The 15348-nt window shown below is 42.2% G+C and overlaps 1 protein-coding gene across 1 annotated transcript; it reads left to right on the forward strand.

Annotated features, from left to right (window-relative positions):
* Nucleotides 1-4999: 4999 nt before the first annotated feature.
* LOC102779123 (dual specificity protein phosphatase 7-like) lies at nucleotides 5000-14695 on the forward strand. Its single transcript, XM_006783281.3, has 3 exons — nucleotides 5000-5926; nucleotides 7552-7980; nucleotides 10197-14695. The coding sequence occupies exons 1-3, from the start codon at nucleotides 5518-5520 to the stop codon at nucleotides 10511-10513; spliced, it is 1155 nt and encodes a 384-aa protein (XP_006783344.1). The 5' UTR covers nucleotides 5000-5517; the 3' UTR covers nucleotides 10514-14695.
* The last annotated feature ends 653 nt before the right edge of the window (nucleotides 14696-15348 follow it).

A 15348-nucleotide genomic window follows, 5' to 3' on the forward strand; every position in this document is an offset into this window, starting at 1 on the left:
CTGTATTCTCCTTTTAAACCTACGGTGAGTCATTTTTTGAGTTTATTTAACAGAAAAACATTGCTGGTCCACCTAATTGCATTTTAGGTATTTTGTTATTCGGAGGAGAAGAGAACTCATAGGCATTCATGTGCCATGAAGTCAAATTTTAATTCATGTCTGCTCCTTCAGACTCAAGATATAAAACGACCCCCTTCACCAAAGCGATAACTCGACTAGCATCTGAATAAAATGTCACCCTCTTCCTCCTCACTGCAAGCCTCGTCTCCTGAGCTGAAGTCAGGGCTCTAACACAGGAAAATGTGCTTATTTATTAGACCCTCTCATCTTCTGACAGCTGACAGGAAGCCAGCTAAACAGCAACAGCTGGAAAAGAGAGTTTTTCCTTCCCACTGTCGCCAAAGTGCTTGCTCATAGGGAGTCATATGATTGTTGGGTTTTTCTCTGTATATTATTGTACGATCTACTGTACAATATAAAGCGCCTTGAGGCGACTGTTGTTGTGATTTGGCACTATATAAATAAAATTGAATTGAATTGGTTATAAGCTAACATGTTAGCTAATGTTAGGCTTGATTGACCTGAAGATCAAACTTTCCATCTGATTAATAACACTGGGTCAACAAGAAAGGAATCTCTGAACTCTGTCATCGGTGGCTGATAGTTGGTGTTGTACGTTACCACCTCAGTTCAGTGACAGTCATTCCAGTTGGGTATAAATGGCCCCCTTAACTCTGCTCTCAAACCATTGTCTTCTCTGTTAAAATGTGAACATTTATATCCTTTTAGTGCAGGTGTGGCAGCCTACACCAACGCTAACTATCATCCACCTATAATGCAGTCTTGAGATCCCTCCTGGCATTTCAACCCCCAATCACACTTTGACCCGTGTGACCTTAATTACTTACATGATGGCAGGGTGGGTCAGTGACTCTCAGTACCAATTCTAAGTTGACAAGCCCACTTAGGATGAATGCCTCATTCTATCTGAAATGAAGAATCAGAAATCCAGAGTTTCTGGTCTTTTTTAGCTAGAATGCCCTTTTTTGCGTGGACTTCTCAGTCGGTAGGCACAACTTTTCAATTCAAGGTGGCAATGGTGAACCTATACAATAAGAAAGCTGAAATCAGGCATTACATCTTTTACTGGAAGGCAGTCAACTCAGGTATGACTCTCACACCCAGCTTCCAGATCCAGATTCCAAAGTAAAAGGCACACAGCATAAATACCTGGGACTCCCCATCGGCTTTTAAAACTGAAGATGCCTCTTTGATCGAAGTTTAACATACAAAGAAGCCCAGTTACCTGCAGCTCAGATGCTTAAGACTACCATGACCATGATGGCTGAGAACCTACACAGACAGGAACTGAATGGGCACATGATAACTCAAAGGCAATTTCTTCAGATTTAACCTGCTAGATTGTTTTTTTAAAGCCAGCAAAACAAGTGCAAAATGCAAGATTTGCTAAAGTGTCTACTTTTTAATGTGCTAACTTGTGCTTTAACAGATTGAAAAGGACTCCGATGTGCTTGTGGCACAGCGGGCCCTGCAATGAACTGATCTGAAAGAGATCATCTTTCTGTGTTTCTATTTTGTTGACTTTCAACAACAAATTATACACTCTGTTAGAGCTTCATAATGAGTACAGTTTCAGATTATAGTGCTATAATTATGAAAATAAATGATGATAGTTTTGTTTACTATCAGCGAGCTGTTTGCAGACAAACAAAAACACACGCAGTGCGGCTCCACACTCGCTCAGAGACCCTGTTGTCCATGAAGGGAGTGGAAACACAAGAGCCCTAAAGTTTGTGTGTGTGTGTATGCGAGTGTTTGTGTTTTGTTAGTGAGTGAGTGCGTATGTGTGTAAGTCACTGGGGGGGATAAAGAGTCATTGTCTGCAGCTGGTGCATCCCCCCACTCCTCCTCTCTGCAGCTGTGAGGAAATCAAACGCTGCTCTTTTCCCCCTCTCTGCCTCTGTCACAACCTGCTGATGCCTTATTAGGTCATTCGTGGTGAAACGTAGTGACGATTTGTGTAGCAGGTACACCAGTGAGCTGGCAGAGATGGAAAAATGCCCTGCATAACACACATACACACACACACACAAACACACACACACACACACATACATATATATATATATATATATATATATATATATATATATATATATATATATATATATATATATATATATATATATATATTCATATTCATATTCAAATCCACTGAATGGCTACCCTGCGGTACCCCTGAGCATGGTACCACTGCTTCACTGAGTGACTGGGTTAAATGCAGAAAGGAATTTCCCCACAAGGATCAATAAAGAGTCCATTACATTATACGTGAATTTCAGTTTTACTGGTACCAGGCCTCTGGAGACTGGGAGCAGTCTGTTAGTTGGTGTTTTGGTAAATCCAAAGGCGTTTGGATTTAAACTGGCACGTTTGTGATGGCAGGAAAAGCTGCAGCGGTTATTCTGCCGCTATTCAAACCCAGGACTCACTTGCTGTAAAGCAACAGAGCTGTGCCATCTCCCCAACACCTTTTAAACTCATACAGCTGTGTATCGTTGCACTCCCATCTACGTGCTTCAGTGTCAGGCCAAAGAATGTGCCTCCATTATTCATGTTCTTTAGTGACCTTTAGTTTTGGGGGGTTTGTGTCAAAGAGGAAGAAATTTTTTCGATTTTTCTTTTCTTGGAGACCATTCACAGACGATGACTGTCCCTTTCTGAGCAGTTACAGAAACTGATTTCCTTGAATAACCTCTGTGCTCGTACTCATCTGTTTTTCACAGCCAGATTGGTCAAATTCTCCATGGTGTGATTTTCGGAGGATAGTCTCTACAGCTTCCATTGGTGATATCATCCTCATTTTATACCTCCTCATTAGTACCACTGGTCTGAAGGTGGCCACACATCCCTCTGTATTCTTTCCCATCTTTGTGAAATCTTAACGTAAGATATGTTTTTAAATTCCTCCGACAGTTTTTCTCCATTTGAAGCCATGATGCAAACATGCAGTGAGACGCAACCCAGTGTTCCGATCTTATGATAAATCTTTTTTTTTATTACCTTTTTAATGAAATTGGGCTAATTAGACATTACAGACGTACTCTACTTCGCTTCGATATGCAGATGTGTATGCAGATAGTTTTTGTTTAATAGTTACGTAACACTCAATTTGCTTAACACAGAAGATAAAAAAAACATCCTCTGAAAGTTGTACAATGCTTTAAGTCAGTAAAAAGAGCTAAATCAAAATTTAAAAAATCAGTAACATAAAGAAAAAACTTCAGATCGGTAACATGAAATTGTTACCATAAGCTGTGGGTATTTGGCTGTAATCATTGTAGGTTTATGGTCTAAAGGCTGGAAAGGGTTTTTCAGCTCCACCTTCTTGGCTGCTGCGGCAGAAGGGTCTCATCCTGATGTGTACAATCAACAAAACATTTTCAAAGACAGCTGCTTTTTGACTGAAGAATATTATATTACAACTATATTTGCGCATCATGACCTTTAACACTAGTTTTAAACCTGAAGGTGGAGTGTGGCACCAAACACCTTAATTAATGTGTGTATTTTTGTAATTGTTGTTGGCAAATGGGACATATGTCACTTTGATTTTCCATTTTTAAAATACCTAATGTTATAATTTCCCCTAGCTCTAATTTCGAAACAGAGTTTGGCTGAAATATAAATGTCCTCTGTGGGGTTTTTTTTTTTTTTTGGGGGGGGGGGGCAGACAATTATTCACACTTACAGGTAGTTAACTTAACACACATGTCTTCGGCCTGTGGTGGCAAACCACCACACTGGTACTGGTTTGTGATGTCAAATATGATTTTGTGATATGTCTTAGAAACTATAAAGCCAACCTGGAAAAAAAATCTCAGTATTAGTAAGTGAAGTCAACTTTCTGTTGTGTCCAGTAATATCATAACCAAACCTGTGTAGGTGCACAGAGTGAGTGGGTTAATGTGTTGTGGAGACTAAAGGAAAACTGATGGTAGGACAAGAGTTACTGCTTGGGCACGAGGTCCATAGGTCTGACACCTGATGATTTATTAAAATCTGCCTTCAGATTATTAAATGAACAGGATAAGGACCCGAGAACTTAAATCACTGAGTTATGGGTACACGCAGAGCCGTCATTTCACACAAACAAACTAAAGACTTGGTATAACTGGCCACAACTTATAACTCCATTTTTATTACATTTCTGCTGGTTTACTGAACACAACATTGTATTTTAGATGTATTGCTTTTGGATGAGGCTGTGATAATTAGAAACTATCTGTGAGGAATCTTCCGCACTTCCGTGATACAGGCTTGCCACAGAGATTATCTTTACAAAGCTCTAAAATATGAACATCCGGCACTGTGTTTATTACCGGTCTATGACGGCAGGCATCATAAGATTAAAGTTTAAGGAAGCACAGCTACAAATGTGAAGTGTCCCTAATAAAGTTGATACCTTACAACACTTACACCAATAGTTACAAGTTAACTTTGAGCACATGTTTGCTTAAAGGGCTGAACCTTCACTGGGTGTTAAAACTATAAAATAATCTCGACACAAGGTCCTTTGGGATGAGAAAGTAGAGGCTGAAAAAAGCAAAAAACAAGGGGAATGACTCGGGAATAAACTTTTAATCCCTAAAACATCATTCGTGGTTCCACAAGGAAGTGTTTTTAAAAGTTGCTTTTACAACTGAACTCTTAAAAAGCAAAATTAAACACACAAAAAAGACTCAGAATTTAACAGACTCAAAGGATATAGATGTCCACGAGCGTTGGAGGACGTGGGACTTTAATTTGTAGAATTTGGTCGGCCTTTTTTTTTATTAATTCAGAGTATAAGCTACAGAGAATCAATGAATGGATAGTATGTTGTGAAGCTACACTGTGCTCCTGTGACTCTAAAGCAGCGCTGCGCCTTTAAATCTGTGCGCTCCTCCCTCTCCTCAGTGACAAGCCCGCAGAGCCTCTTTAACGCATCCAGTGGAAATGACAAACCAGAGGCGCTCCACGGGCCAAGCATGTCCAGTAATAACAATAAGCATGGGCTTTAGCATCATCGGCTCATCCGGCTTTCACATCCCGAGAGAGTAACGAGGCTCATTTGGGCCGTTTCGTCGCTCTGCGGACGCGTCAAAGTTGGAGCGAGCTCACCGAATGGACGGTCGATGGACTGGAGTCAAACCTCCGCTTCAATCGGACTGAAGGAAGGAGGGAAAGAAACCTCTGCATGTTCAAGTTTCCTGCTCCCACCGGAGGGGCATCGCTGCGTGTGTGTTGGATGTGTGTGCGCGCGTGTGGAAGTGTGTGTTGGGTGCGTTGCGCCCTCAGGAACAGCGGCAGGAGCAGCGGTGGCGTTGGTGGTGGTGGCCGCGGGAAGGGAAGTTTAGCGCCGTGATTTTTTTCTTTTTTTTTCTTTTCCTTTCCTCTGTTCTGTTGTGTTGTTCTCATGTCACAGCAGGCGACGGGAGGATTAACGTTTCACTGATGAGAATTAATCACTCGTGGGGATGCTCTGTGATCGTGACTATGACGATGATGTCGAGTAAGAGCGTGGAGTGGCTGCAGGAGGAGCTGGAGTCCGGGGCCAGCTCTCTGCTGTTGCTGGACTGCAGACCCCATGAGCTGTACGAGTCCTCGCACATCGAGTCGGCCATCAACCTGGCCATCCCGGGCCTTATGCTCCGGAGGCTGAAAAAGGGGAACCTCCCCATTCGCTCCATCATCCCCAACAACGAGGACAAGGAGAAATTTGTAAAGAGGTGCAAGACGGACGTGGTGGTGCTGTACGACGAGGCGACCTCGGAGCGGCAGGAGTCCGGGCTGGGAAGCTCCGTGCTTGGGCTGCTCCTGCAGAAGCTCCGGGACGACGGGTGCAAGGCTTTTTATCTAGAGGGTAAGATCAGATTGCTTTGAATCTAGAGGTTTTGTTTGTGTTGTGGTGCCTTTTAATTCATAAAACTCTAACACATTTCCTCTCAAAGTGGACTGCAGCAAATTGCTTGAATTTGATTTGATTAACTTAGACAATCCCAGATGAACTGGACGAGTGTTGTGGTAGTGTCACTCACTACAGTTAATGGGAAAGAAAGCGAGTGTAAATTACACTGATTTATCAGACCTGGGATGTTGCACTTAAACGCCACACTAAGTGAATTTGGTGTTTTGGGGGGTTGTGGCACGCCTGGAACAGATTGTCTGTTAAGGCAGATTTTATCTGGTGGAGTCACATAGCTAAGCTTGAACAAGCCACTCCTATCAGTAGCTTATAAAACATTATTGCATCGATAAAGTGTTTGTAGGGAGGATTTGAAGGGGGGTTAAAATGTGGCGCCACTTCAGATAAATCCAGCTGTTCTCATCTGTCCACACACACACACACACACTCACTCACTCACTCACTCACTCACACACACACACACACACACACACAGTTGATCAACACTGAATGAGTTCCGCATATTAAAATAAAGTGTCACTGTTACAAAATCCGGCGGTGTGTAACAAATCGGATCCAGTGTCAGAATGAAGTAGCTGTTCGACAGATGTTTCCTGCTTCCGACCAAAATGATCGCTTTTATTTTTACTTAATGATTGATTGATTCGCAAAGCGTGGAAATTATTTAGGAAAAAGAAAAGCGTCAACAAAGCCTCGTAATTTGATCGAGTGCTTTAAAAAAAAAAAAAGGAAAGAAGAAGCCGTTTCAAATGCGGCGTGTTTTCAATTAAACGCTGCAAGTACGGCCCCGCCATATTGAGCTCCTTCAGGAAAAGACGAGCGGGTTTTTTTCATGAATGAACACTGAAACCAGGACACGACGACGGGCTACGAATAATCCCACAGAAAAAAGCCGACATAGTTTTTAAAAAAAAAAAAAAAAAAAGACAGTTCAAAGGCGATAAAATGAGGTGTTATAACCATAGCAGAGAGATATTTAACCACGAGATAATAGAAATCTTTGACGGGAGTCACGAGCCTCGAGCTGCCATTCACAAAAAGTCCGCTGAGCTGTGTGGTGTTGTAGCTGACTGTCCTGCTCTGCCGCTGATTCTCCGCAGGGTTCAGCTTTTCTCAATGGAGCCACATCTGTCTACAGTGTTCCCCCCTCTCTCTCAAACTGACATAAATACCAACTTATTATAATTTATCTGTCACGGGTGTGTGTGAAAATATGCCGTGGATCTAATAAAAGCGTTTTTACACACGTAGAATATCACGTGCAATTCAAAATTTAATACCGCCTCTGATATCTGCAGCAACTGTAATCAAAAAGAAAGAGTGTGAAGAGATTTTCTTCATTTGGCCAATTTTAGCACCAAATTTTTCTCAGATTATCTGGACTCAGTGTTAATTTCTTCTTATCCGGGCTCATGTTAAATGACTCATACCTCCTGCCTTTGGTTATGCACAAGGTAGAGTTTTAAACCCCCCTCCTCTCCTCCCAGTGAAATTGCTTTCTTTGCTTTATCCTAACATGTTTTGTTTTTGCTTGTTTTTCCTTTGTCTTCATCATGCTCCAGGTGGCTTCAACAAGTTCCAGTCAGAGTACCCAGAGCACTGCGAGACCAATTTGGACTGCTCCTGTCCCAGCAGCTCCCCACCAGCCTCCGTCCTCGGTCTCGGAGGGCTCCGCATCAGCTCAGACTGCTCAGATGGGGAATCGGACCGCGAGCCGGGCAGCGCCACAGAATCGGAGGGCAGTCCGCTCCCCAACAACCAGCCAGCGTTCCCCGTCCAGATCCTGCCCTACCTTTACCTGGGCTGTGCCAAAGACTCCGCCAACCTGGATGTGCTCAGCAAGTACAATATCAAGTACATCCTGAACGTGACGCCCAACCTGCCCAACATGTTTGAACACGAAGGGGACTTCAAGTACAAACAGATTCCCATCTCCGATCACTGGAGCCAAAACCTCTCTCAGTTTTTCCCTGAGGCCATTTCTTTCATAGGTGAGTGGAGAATGCTGTGCAGTTGTCTCAGGTTATTTTAGACAAATGTGTTTTTGGGTCAGGGCAGGGATCTGAAGAAGTTAAATTCATTATCAATCAGTGTGCTGGTTGGGCCCAAGGTCTCATATTTAAGAGGCATGTTTTGTCAATCACAGTCCAAAATCCACATATTAGATTGTATAATAACTAGAAAGCATTTAGAGCCAAAAAACAAAGCACTGTATGAAAGTATGTCAATGGATGAATGTGAAAAAGCAAGAAAAAAACAAAACAGGGCTTTAAGTGCTCAATTAGAGTCACAGAGTTACAAAAGTGCTATTTAAGTACTCGTCCATTTAGTGCCGTTAATATCTGCTCTTTATTAGTAACTCTCGCTGCATTTATCCAAGATTTTAATCATAAGTCGTGCATATAAATAGCTTCTTTGGAAACAGTTTAAGATGGATGTTAGCGTGGTTTTGCTAAGCCTGCATTTCACTGTGACTGATAAAACAGGAATTTAAAATTGTAGAATGAAAAGGCAACTCTGTGAATAAAACATGGAAATGGATTCTTTGAGAATGAGGTCACGCAGAAGAGTTCTCATCTTGTCCCATTTTCAGTGTTTCCCATCATTCCTGTCATTTCTTCTCACTTAATTTCCAGAGAATGAGGGAATTCCCTCGCCGATGAATCAGTGCTAAAGTCTTCATGTATGTCTTAGATTGTCCAGACCACCGACTCTACACCCCGCCCCTTTTGTTTTCCTTTAGAGTAATGATTCATTGTAGGTGGCAGGAAGTGAGACATATGCCAGAGCCAGAGGTCGTGGCAGATTTGGGTCACGCTGATGTTAAATGGAGCTGGCTGTAATAAGCAGGGATTACAGCGGATCTTTTTTTGTAAATAACGGGGTAATTATGGGTGAAGGAGATGCCGATATGACTTCACACTGCGCTGCTGAAAGTTGCAGTCCTTAAATGCCTAAAATTATTGTTTGCACGTGCTTTTTCTTTTGTGAAAGCAAGAATGCAGATGGGGATGGATTTGAAGTTTCTTGCATAAATGAAAATCCTTCCGTTGCTGCACATGCAAAGAACGAGTAAAGTGACGTAATCAGTTAAAGCAGATGAACTGCCGGTTACTTATTCGACTTCTGAGGCTTCTCGAGTTGGTTTTTGACTCGTCGGGCAAGGATTTCTGCCCCTGTCTTCGTTGCGGAAAGTGAGCGCACATCACATATAAATTTAATTTTGCATCGCCTTGGCAGCCTGAGCTCATGAGCCGACTGACCCCAATCCTACAACAAGAGACGCTGGCAGTGAGAGATAAAAGAGAGAGGAAGAAAGGAAAGGAAGGAACGGAGCACTTAACTCTCACTCTAATGGCCTGTAGAGATGCGAGTGCAAGGGCTCGAAACTGATAGGTGGATGGATGTAACCAGTTAATAATGTAAGATGCTTTTTCTGTTCAGGTTTTCCTACAGACCGAGAGCTAGAAAGCAGAATGAAAAATTACACTGTGCCGTCAGCGACAGAGGTCACTCTGGATTGAAAATATAATAATCGCAACGAGGCACTTCTGATTTTTCATTCTGGTTGTTCTAGGCTCACATCTACAGCTCATTTAGACCGACCAGATAATCTAGCATGCATGTGCCTGGGCTGTAGGAGTAAATCAGAGTACCGGGGGAAAACCGCAGGGTGAACATGCGAGAAGTTAAGTCACGGCAGCGTTAAATGATAAAAGCCAGTCTCGTTTGCAAATGTTGGTCATTTAATGACTTAAAAGTACCTCAGAAAGTAACTCAGTTTTCATGATAGCCACAGATTACTGTTTGTAAGTTCTCGCTATGACCACGTGATGTTATTCAAAAGTTTCTCTGCAAATTAAAGCACTGTGGGGCCACTTCCGCTGCAGTATGACCCAGTATCAGGCAGGTTTTTGTTACTTGCTGATCTAGTAGAAATAGTGCCAGCTGAGCATTTGAACCTTCTCAAGTCCCGCAGCTCTCCAGTTAGTGAAAGCCTGTCTGAGGTACACTTGTTTCACTCTTTTGCCTTCTTTTCATCCTCAGGCAACAAGCTCTTTGGAAAGTCTGCGTTGTAATATATAGAGAGAAACTTTTCCTTCTGATTCATTGATCTTTTTAATTCCCAGCGTTGAGAATGAAACACGGTCAGTAGTCATGTCTCTCATTCGTGTTCTCATCTCCTTGTTCCCTCCTTCCTCTTCAGACGAGGCGCGCTCCAAAAAGTGTGGCATACTGGTCCACTGCCTGGCCGGGATCAGCCGCTCCGTCACCGTCACCGTGGCTTACCTGATGCAGAAGCTCAACCTGTCGCTCAATGACGCCTACGACTTTGTGAAGCGGAAAAAGTCAAACATTTCCCCGAACTTCAACTTCATGGGCCAACTCCTTGACTTTGAGCGGACGCTAGGTCTCAACAGCCCCTGCGACAACCACTCAAACTCGCCGACGCACGACCAGCTCTTCTTCACCACCCCGACCAATCACAACGTGTTTCAACTGGACACCCTAGAATCCACATGAAAACGAGAGTCTCAGTTTCATGTGGATCGCCCCCATTGCAACTTACGAGGATTTGGGGTGGGGGACATGGTGGTATGGTTACCATGTCAGCAAGTGGCTGCACTGCAGGAGAGCAGCCAGTTTTAATGAATGTTTTAGCCTCTTGAGGCTCGTTGTCTGAGATCCTGACCACGGAGCAGCGTTGACGTGACAGGAGGAGTCACGGATGCCACGTTAAAGGGTTTTGGGGGGGGGGGTTTTCAACCCAGAGAAGGATGCTGTGGGTTAACAAAGCCGTTCTCCCTTATCAGCTTGTAAACGAAGAACAAGGGAGGTTTAACTTGACTGAGAAACTAAATGATTGCAGCAGGACAGAAAGCTTAATACAAAGATAGGAACACGGAAAATCTTTAGCGCTTGATTTATAAGATGACTGCATCCTCCTTGTCTCGGCTCTCGAGCCGAGGTGACTGGTGCCAAGTGGAAAAGCTGGGATTTACTCATAGGAAATCTCACTCTACTGAATGTAGAGTTTTTAAAAACCAAGGAATTAACTCTCTCACACACACACAATATAAACACAGTATGTATGTTTGTACTGTATGTATGTTAACGTACATAGCAGAAAAAGTCCTTAACAAATTCAGTATGTCTATATGCATTTTTGTATATTTTCTATGTACATTTACGCACAGATCTATACCTTATATATATAAATATATTTATCTCAAGCCATATAAATAATGGCTTAAGAGATTGTAAAATTAAAGTGGAATGGGTTTTTAGATGGGTTTTTTTCTTTAAGTTTTGTTTTTTCTTAAGGTTTATGACCTAATGCAGTTTGCACAGTGGTGTAGCCATTGACTTTGTTGGCCTGTGCTGGAAGCAGTCAGATAAAGAGACATTCAGAGAAGAGGAGCGGAGAGGTCAGTCCCAGGCTGCGACGAGTCCTGACAGCTGCACGGCTCAGCGGGGAGGGAGCAAAAACTGGGCCCTGAGCAGAGGAGCAGGGATAGGGGTTAAAACAAGCAGCAGGCTGGAAGTAGGGCACGGGGTTAGGAATTGATTCACGGCTGGAGATGGGAGAAATTACTCCTGCGTGTTTGACACTTGGCCAACTGTTTTCGAGCGCATTTCCCAGTTCCTTCCTCCCCTATATGACTGTTCATCCAGTTGTTTCAGTCAGCTGTTCTGAAGATTTTAATCATTTGTTTCGTTTCGGTCAAAAAGTCGGTTTCGGTCAAAGTTCCTCAGTTATTGATTTCATCAACACAGTTGTTCCACCAGCACGTTTTGCCAAAAAGGGTTACTAGAGGTTACGGATCGGGGACAGGAAGTCAGTATTAATATTTCTGGGTCACTGAGGTACTTTTTGGGCAGATCAAATGTATAACCTGCACCCCAAAGTTTTGTTGGCCTATGTTAGCTTCTTGTGTGTTTCAGGACCGAGGGTGGGGGGCTTTACCTTGGTCTCTGTGTTTGGATTCTGGTCTGGTTGACTGGGACTGGCTTCCGCTAGACTTCACTTACTTCAGCAGTTTCACGTCCCTTAACAGCGTTGGAAGAAATTGAGAGGAAAGGTCTTTCTAACAACTAAAAAAAGAAGGGATCACTCGTTTTGTCAAAGAAAGCTTTGTCTGAGTTGATTCACCCTTAAGCCTTGGGTATATTATTATATGAAAGCTATATTAAACACAAATGAATATTAAACAGATCTTTATTATTTTGTATACCAGAGCATGCTGTGGTGCCGTATGCTCTCTAACAGTAGACTCAACCACAGGCTGGACGTTGCTTTACCAGGTGGAAAGACAAATAATGAGGACTGTTTTATTTAACTGCTGTTGCTGCTGAACGCAGCGGCGCACAGCATGTAGTCAAAGCGTTTTCTGAGACAGCGTCCACATCTGTAGCGCTTCAGCAAACCCGCGGTGATTTTTGAGAAAGACTCCAAACAACACCACGCTAATTGGACTTCTAGGTACACTGGGCCTCATGAAAGAACATTTTCTTCTTCGTCTTCTTAGTGCGCGAACGTGTTATAATTGCACAGCTGAGCCTTGTGAACACCACTTGTTAATCAGAAAGTCTGCTCCTTAAAGTTGAAACACCCAAAGTTTACTTTTCTGTTCCAGCTTTCATGCTCAAATATGTTCCTAGCAGAGGGTCACGCTGCGGAGATTAAAGTCTTGCTGTCGGAAATCAGCAGACAAAAAAAACAACAAATATAGCAATGTCCGTAATTACAATCCCTGAGAAAAAAGAAGAGAAATAACCCGCTATTTGCAGCTGTAATCAGAGAGCTGTATGCTCCCAAAAAAACAAAAACACCCTGCTAAAGCAAAGCAGTCCAGGTGGTGTTCTGTGCCAGGTGTAACAGGGGATATGTTTAGCTCGACAGGGACCAGTATAAAGATGCTGAGGCAGCTGTTGTTAGGAAACAGTGACCCCAAAAAGCTGGAGGTCATGTTCACAGTTTGCTCATGTATTGAACAGAAGTCTGATTTTACAAAATTGGAAATGTTGTGAAACCTCACAATCTGCAAACTGGTTGTTTTTCGTATACTAGTGAATATGAAAAGATGAATACCAAGGAGATATGTGACCAGCTTTAGGGCTAAGTGGTAGATGCTGAGGTTTGCTATCGATAGAGCACGCTGTCGGGTTAGAGTTAGAGATCTCCTCATACAAGCGGTTTTTGCACGAGGTCCAGTGTTCACAGCAAACTGCGGAAATTAGTATTCAAAGTCGGGATGTGGACGTTTGTCTGAACAGAAACCACGAACGGGGTTTTCTGCGAGCACAGCGGGGGAATCTGAAGAGGGTTGGTTTTAGCTGGCCTTATATAATCTTTCTAACTTGTTTCTAATGCTGACTGTTCAATACTCTTTGTATCTCACTTTGGAAAAAAAAACATTGTGTGGAGAGAAGAAGAAAAAGTTTGTTATCTGTTATTGGAATAAGAGCACGGTAATAACAGGCTACAAGCTGTTGTTTTGCCGTAACGGGTCACACGAGGTCCTCTTTGTTACTCTGCAATATATCAAAACACCTTTTTTTGCAGTATTTTGTAGATCCAAGACCTCAACATTTTTAAATTCTCTTCTTTTTGTACTATATCTATTCTATATAATTCCACAAGATCCAGCTCGATTTATGGCTTATGGACTGAAGTAACATTTCTCCTGGGGTGTACAAAATATAGGGCCAGTGTGTCCAGTACAAACCTGAAAGACTTGCAGATTTAAAGACACACACATATACACAGACTGCTCCACACAGACAGAGCTGTGGTTCAGCATGCCAGTTATGTTTCACAATAGGCCCTTACGCCAACCTGGCTTGAATAATTACGGTGATTAAGGTGTTTTTCCTTCTTGGTTTTGATATAATGTGCTCTATGCTATTCCTGTGGCCTTTCAATATGAATATACTTTATATATATATGAGTTTATATGCAAAAGTTCCTCTCCTGGTATAGCATCAGAGATGAGAATACTACCACCATGCTTGAATGGACTTTCCTTGTCTGGAGTCATATCCCACATACAATAGGAAAAACACAGAGGACTTGATCACTTGCACCCTGGGATTGAAATATATTTCAGAACAGAGCTTTTCTATTTAAAAAGAAACAATTGACTTCAAGCTGCTTTCTTGTGATTTTTTTTTTCTTTCTTTCTTTCGCGTGCGTGCGTGTGTCTTTGTAACAATGAAAGAGAAATTAAGTGTTTTTCTCTGTTTGTAAATTTGCCAGATCACGGGAACGGCCGTTTCTGTGTCCTTAAACTTGTAGCTACATCTTGGTGAAATTGTGCTCTGGAGAGAAAGGTGTGAATGAGCGAGAGGAGGCGAGGAGCGAGGCGTGAAATACAAAGCGAAAGAAAAAGTGAATGATTTAAAAATGTTACCTCAGTGAGGAAATTTTCAGGGATTTTTTTGACAATGCATCTTGCATCGTGTTACAGCTTCAAAGTCACGTTGAATAGCTGTTTTGTATTGTGCTGTAAACAGGTTTTTTTGTTTTTTTTTAAAAGATGCAATCTGTCTGTGTATAAAAAGAAGGGGCGTGTTAACTGGGGCAGTTTCACCTTTCTGTCTACTGAAGGTAATGCGATTGACCCTATGTATTGTACAGTATATTGAATCAACACAAGACATGTTTATACCGCAAATAAATATTGAAATATTTTTTTTCTTTAACATGTTTCCTCTTTATTTCTGATCATCAAAAGTATATTAGAAATGACCTGTGAGTTACAGTGAATGAAAAACTAGGTCTATTTATTGTTCGCTTACACGGAACGTGTTGGTTTATTTTTGCACTAAGAAATTACTGATTACTGTTAGTAACCGGTTTAAATCTGAAGATTACGATTTTTACCTTATGCCCTTCACCCTATCCGGTCGTTAAGTCTGACGTCACTAGCCGTGTCTGGGCCTAAACTCCGCTGCAGGTCCATATATCAAATGATCACTATGGCATTACTGACAGTTGAAAAACTGTCTAAAGTCTTTCATCTTTAATAAAATGATCAGCGTTCTGCTTTACCAGGTTTAACAATTGAGTTTAACATCCAGGCATCCATGAAAACGGAATTTATGACATTTAACGGACTTAGAAGTTAGCAGGAAGTTAGCTCGCTAGCTTCTATCTAAATACAATATAGCATGTCCTGACTGCGGAGTTTTGGAAACAAATTAAAACGTCCAGCTCTGTTATCACTTCCAACATAAATGAAGACAGAAAACTAAACAGCAGTGACGTTTGTAGGGTTACTGAAGTTTGGCTAGCTGGTATATAACGATGTGCTACGTGACCGCTAGCGACACAGCTATGTTAGCATAATATAAAC

This window comes from Neolamprologus brichardi, chromosome 5 (genome assembly GCF_056152115.1).
Source record: "Neolamprologus brichardi isolate AB-2024 chromosome 5, ASM5615211v1, whole genome shotgun sequence".
Lineage (NCBI taxonomy): Eukaryota > Metazoa > Chordata > Actinopteri > Cichliformes > Cichlidae > Neolamprologus > Neolamprologus brichardi.

Bases quoted from the DNA above. Each gene is read 5' to 3' on its own strand.
- LOC102779123 (XM_006783281.3), top strand. From the start codon at position 5,518: ATGAGAATTAATCACTCGTGGGGATGCTCTGTGATCGTGACTATGACG. The intron at 5,927-7,551 runs GTAAGATCAGAT...ATCATGCTCCAG, and splicing joins CAAGGCTTTTTATCTAGAGG to GTGGCTTCAACAAGTTCCAG. The intron at 7,981-10,196 runs GTGAGTGGAGAA...CTTCCTCTTCAG, and splicing joins TGAGGCCATTTCTTTCATAG to ACGAGGCGCGCTCCAAAAAG.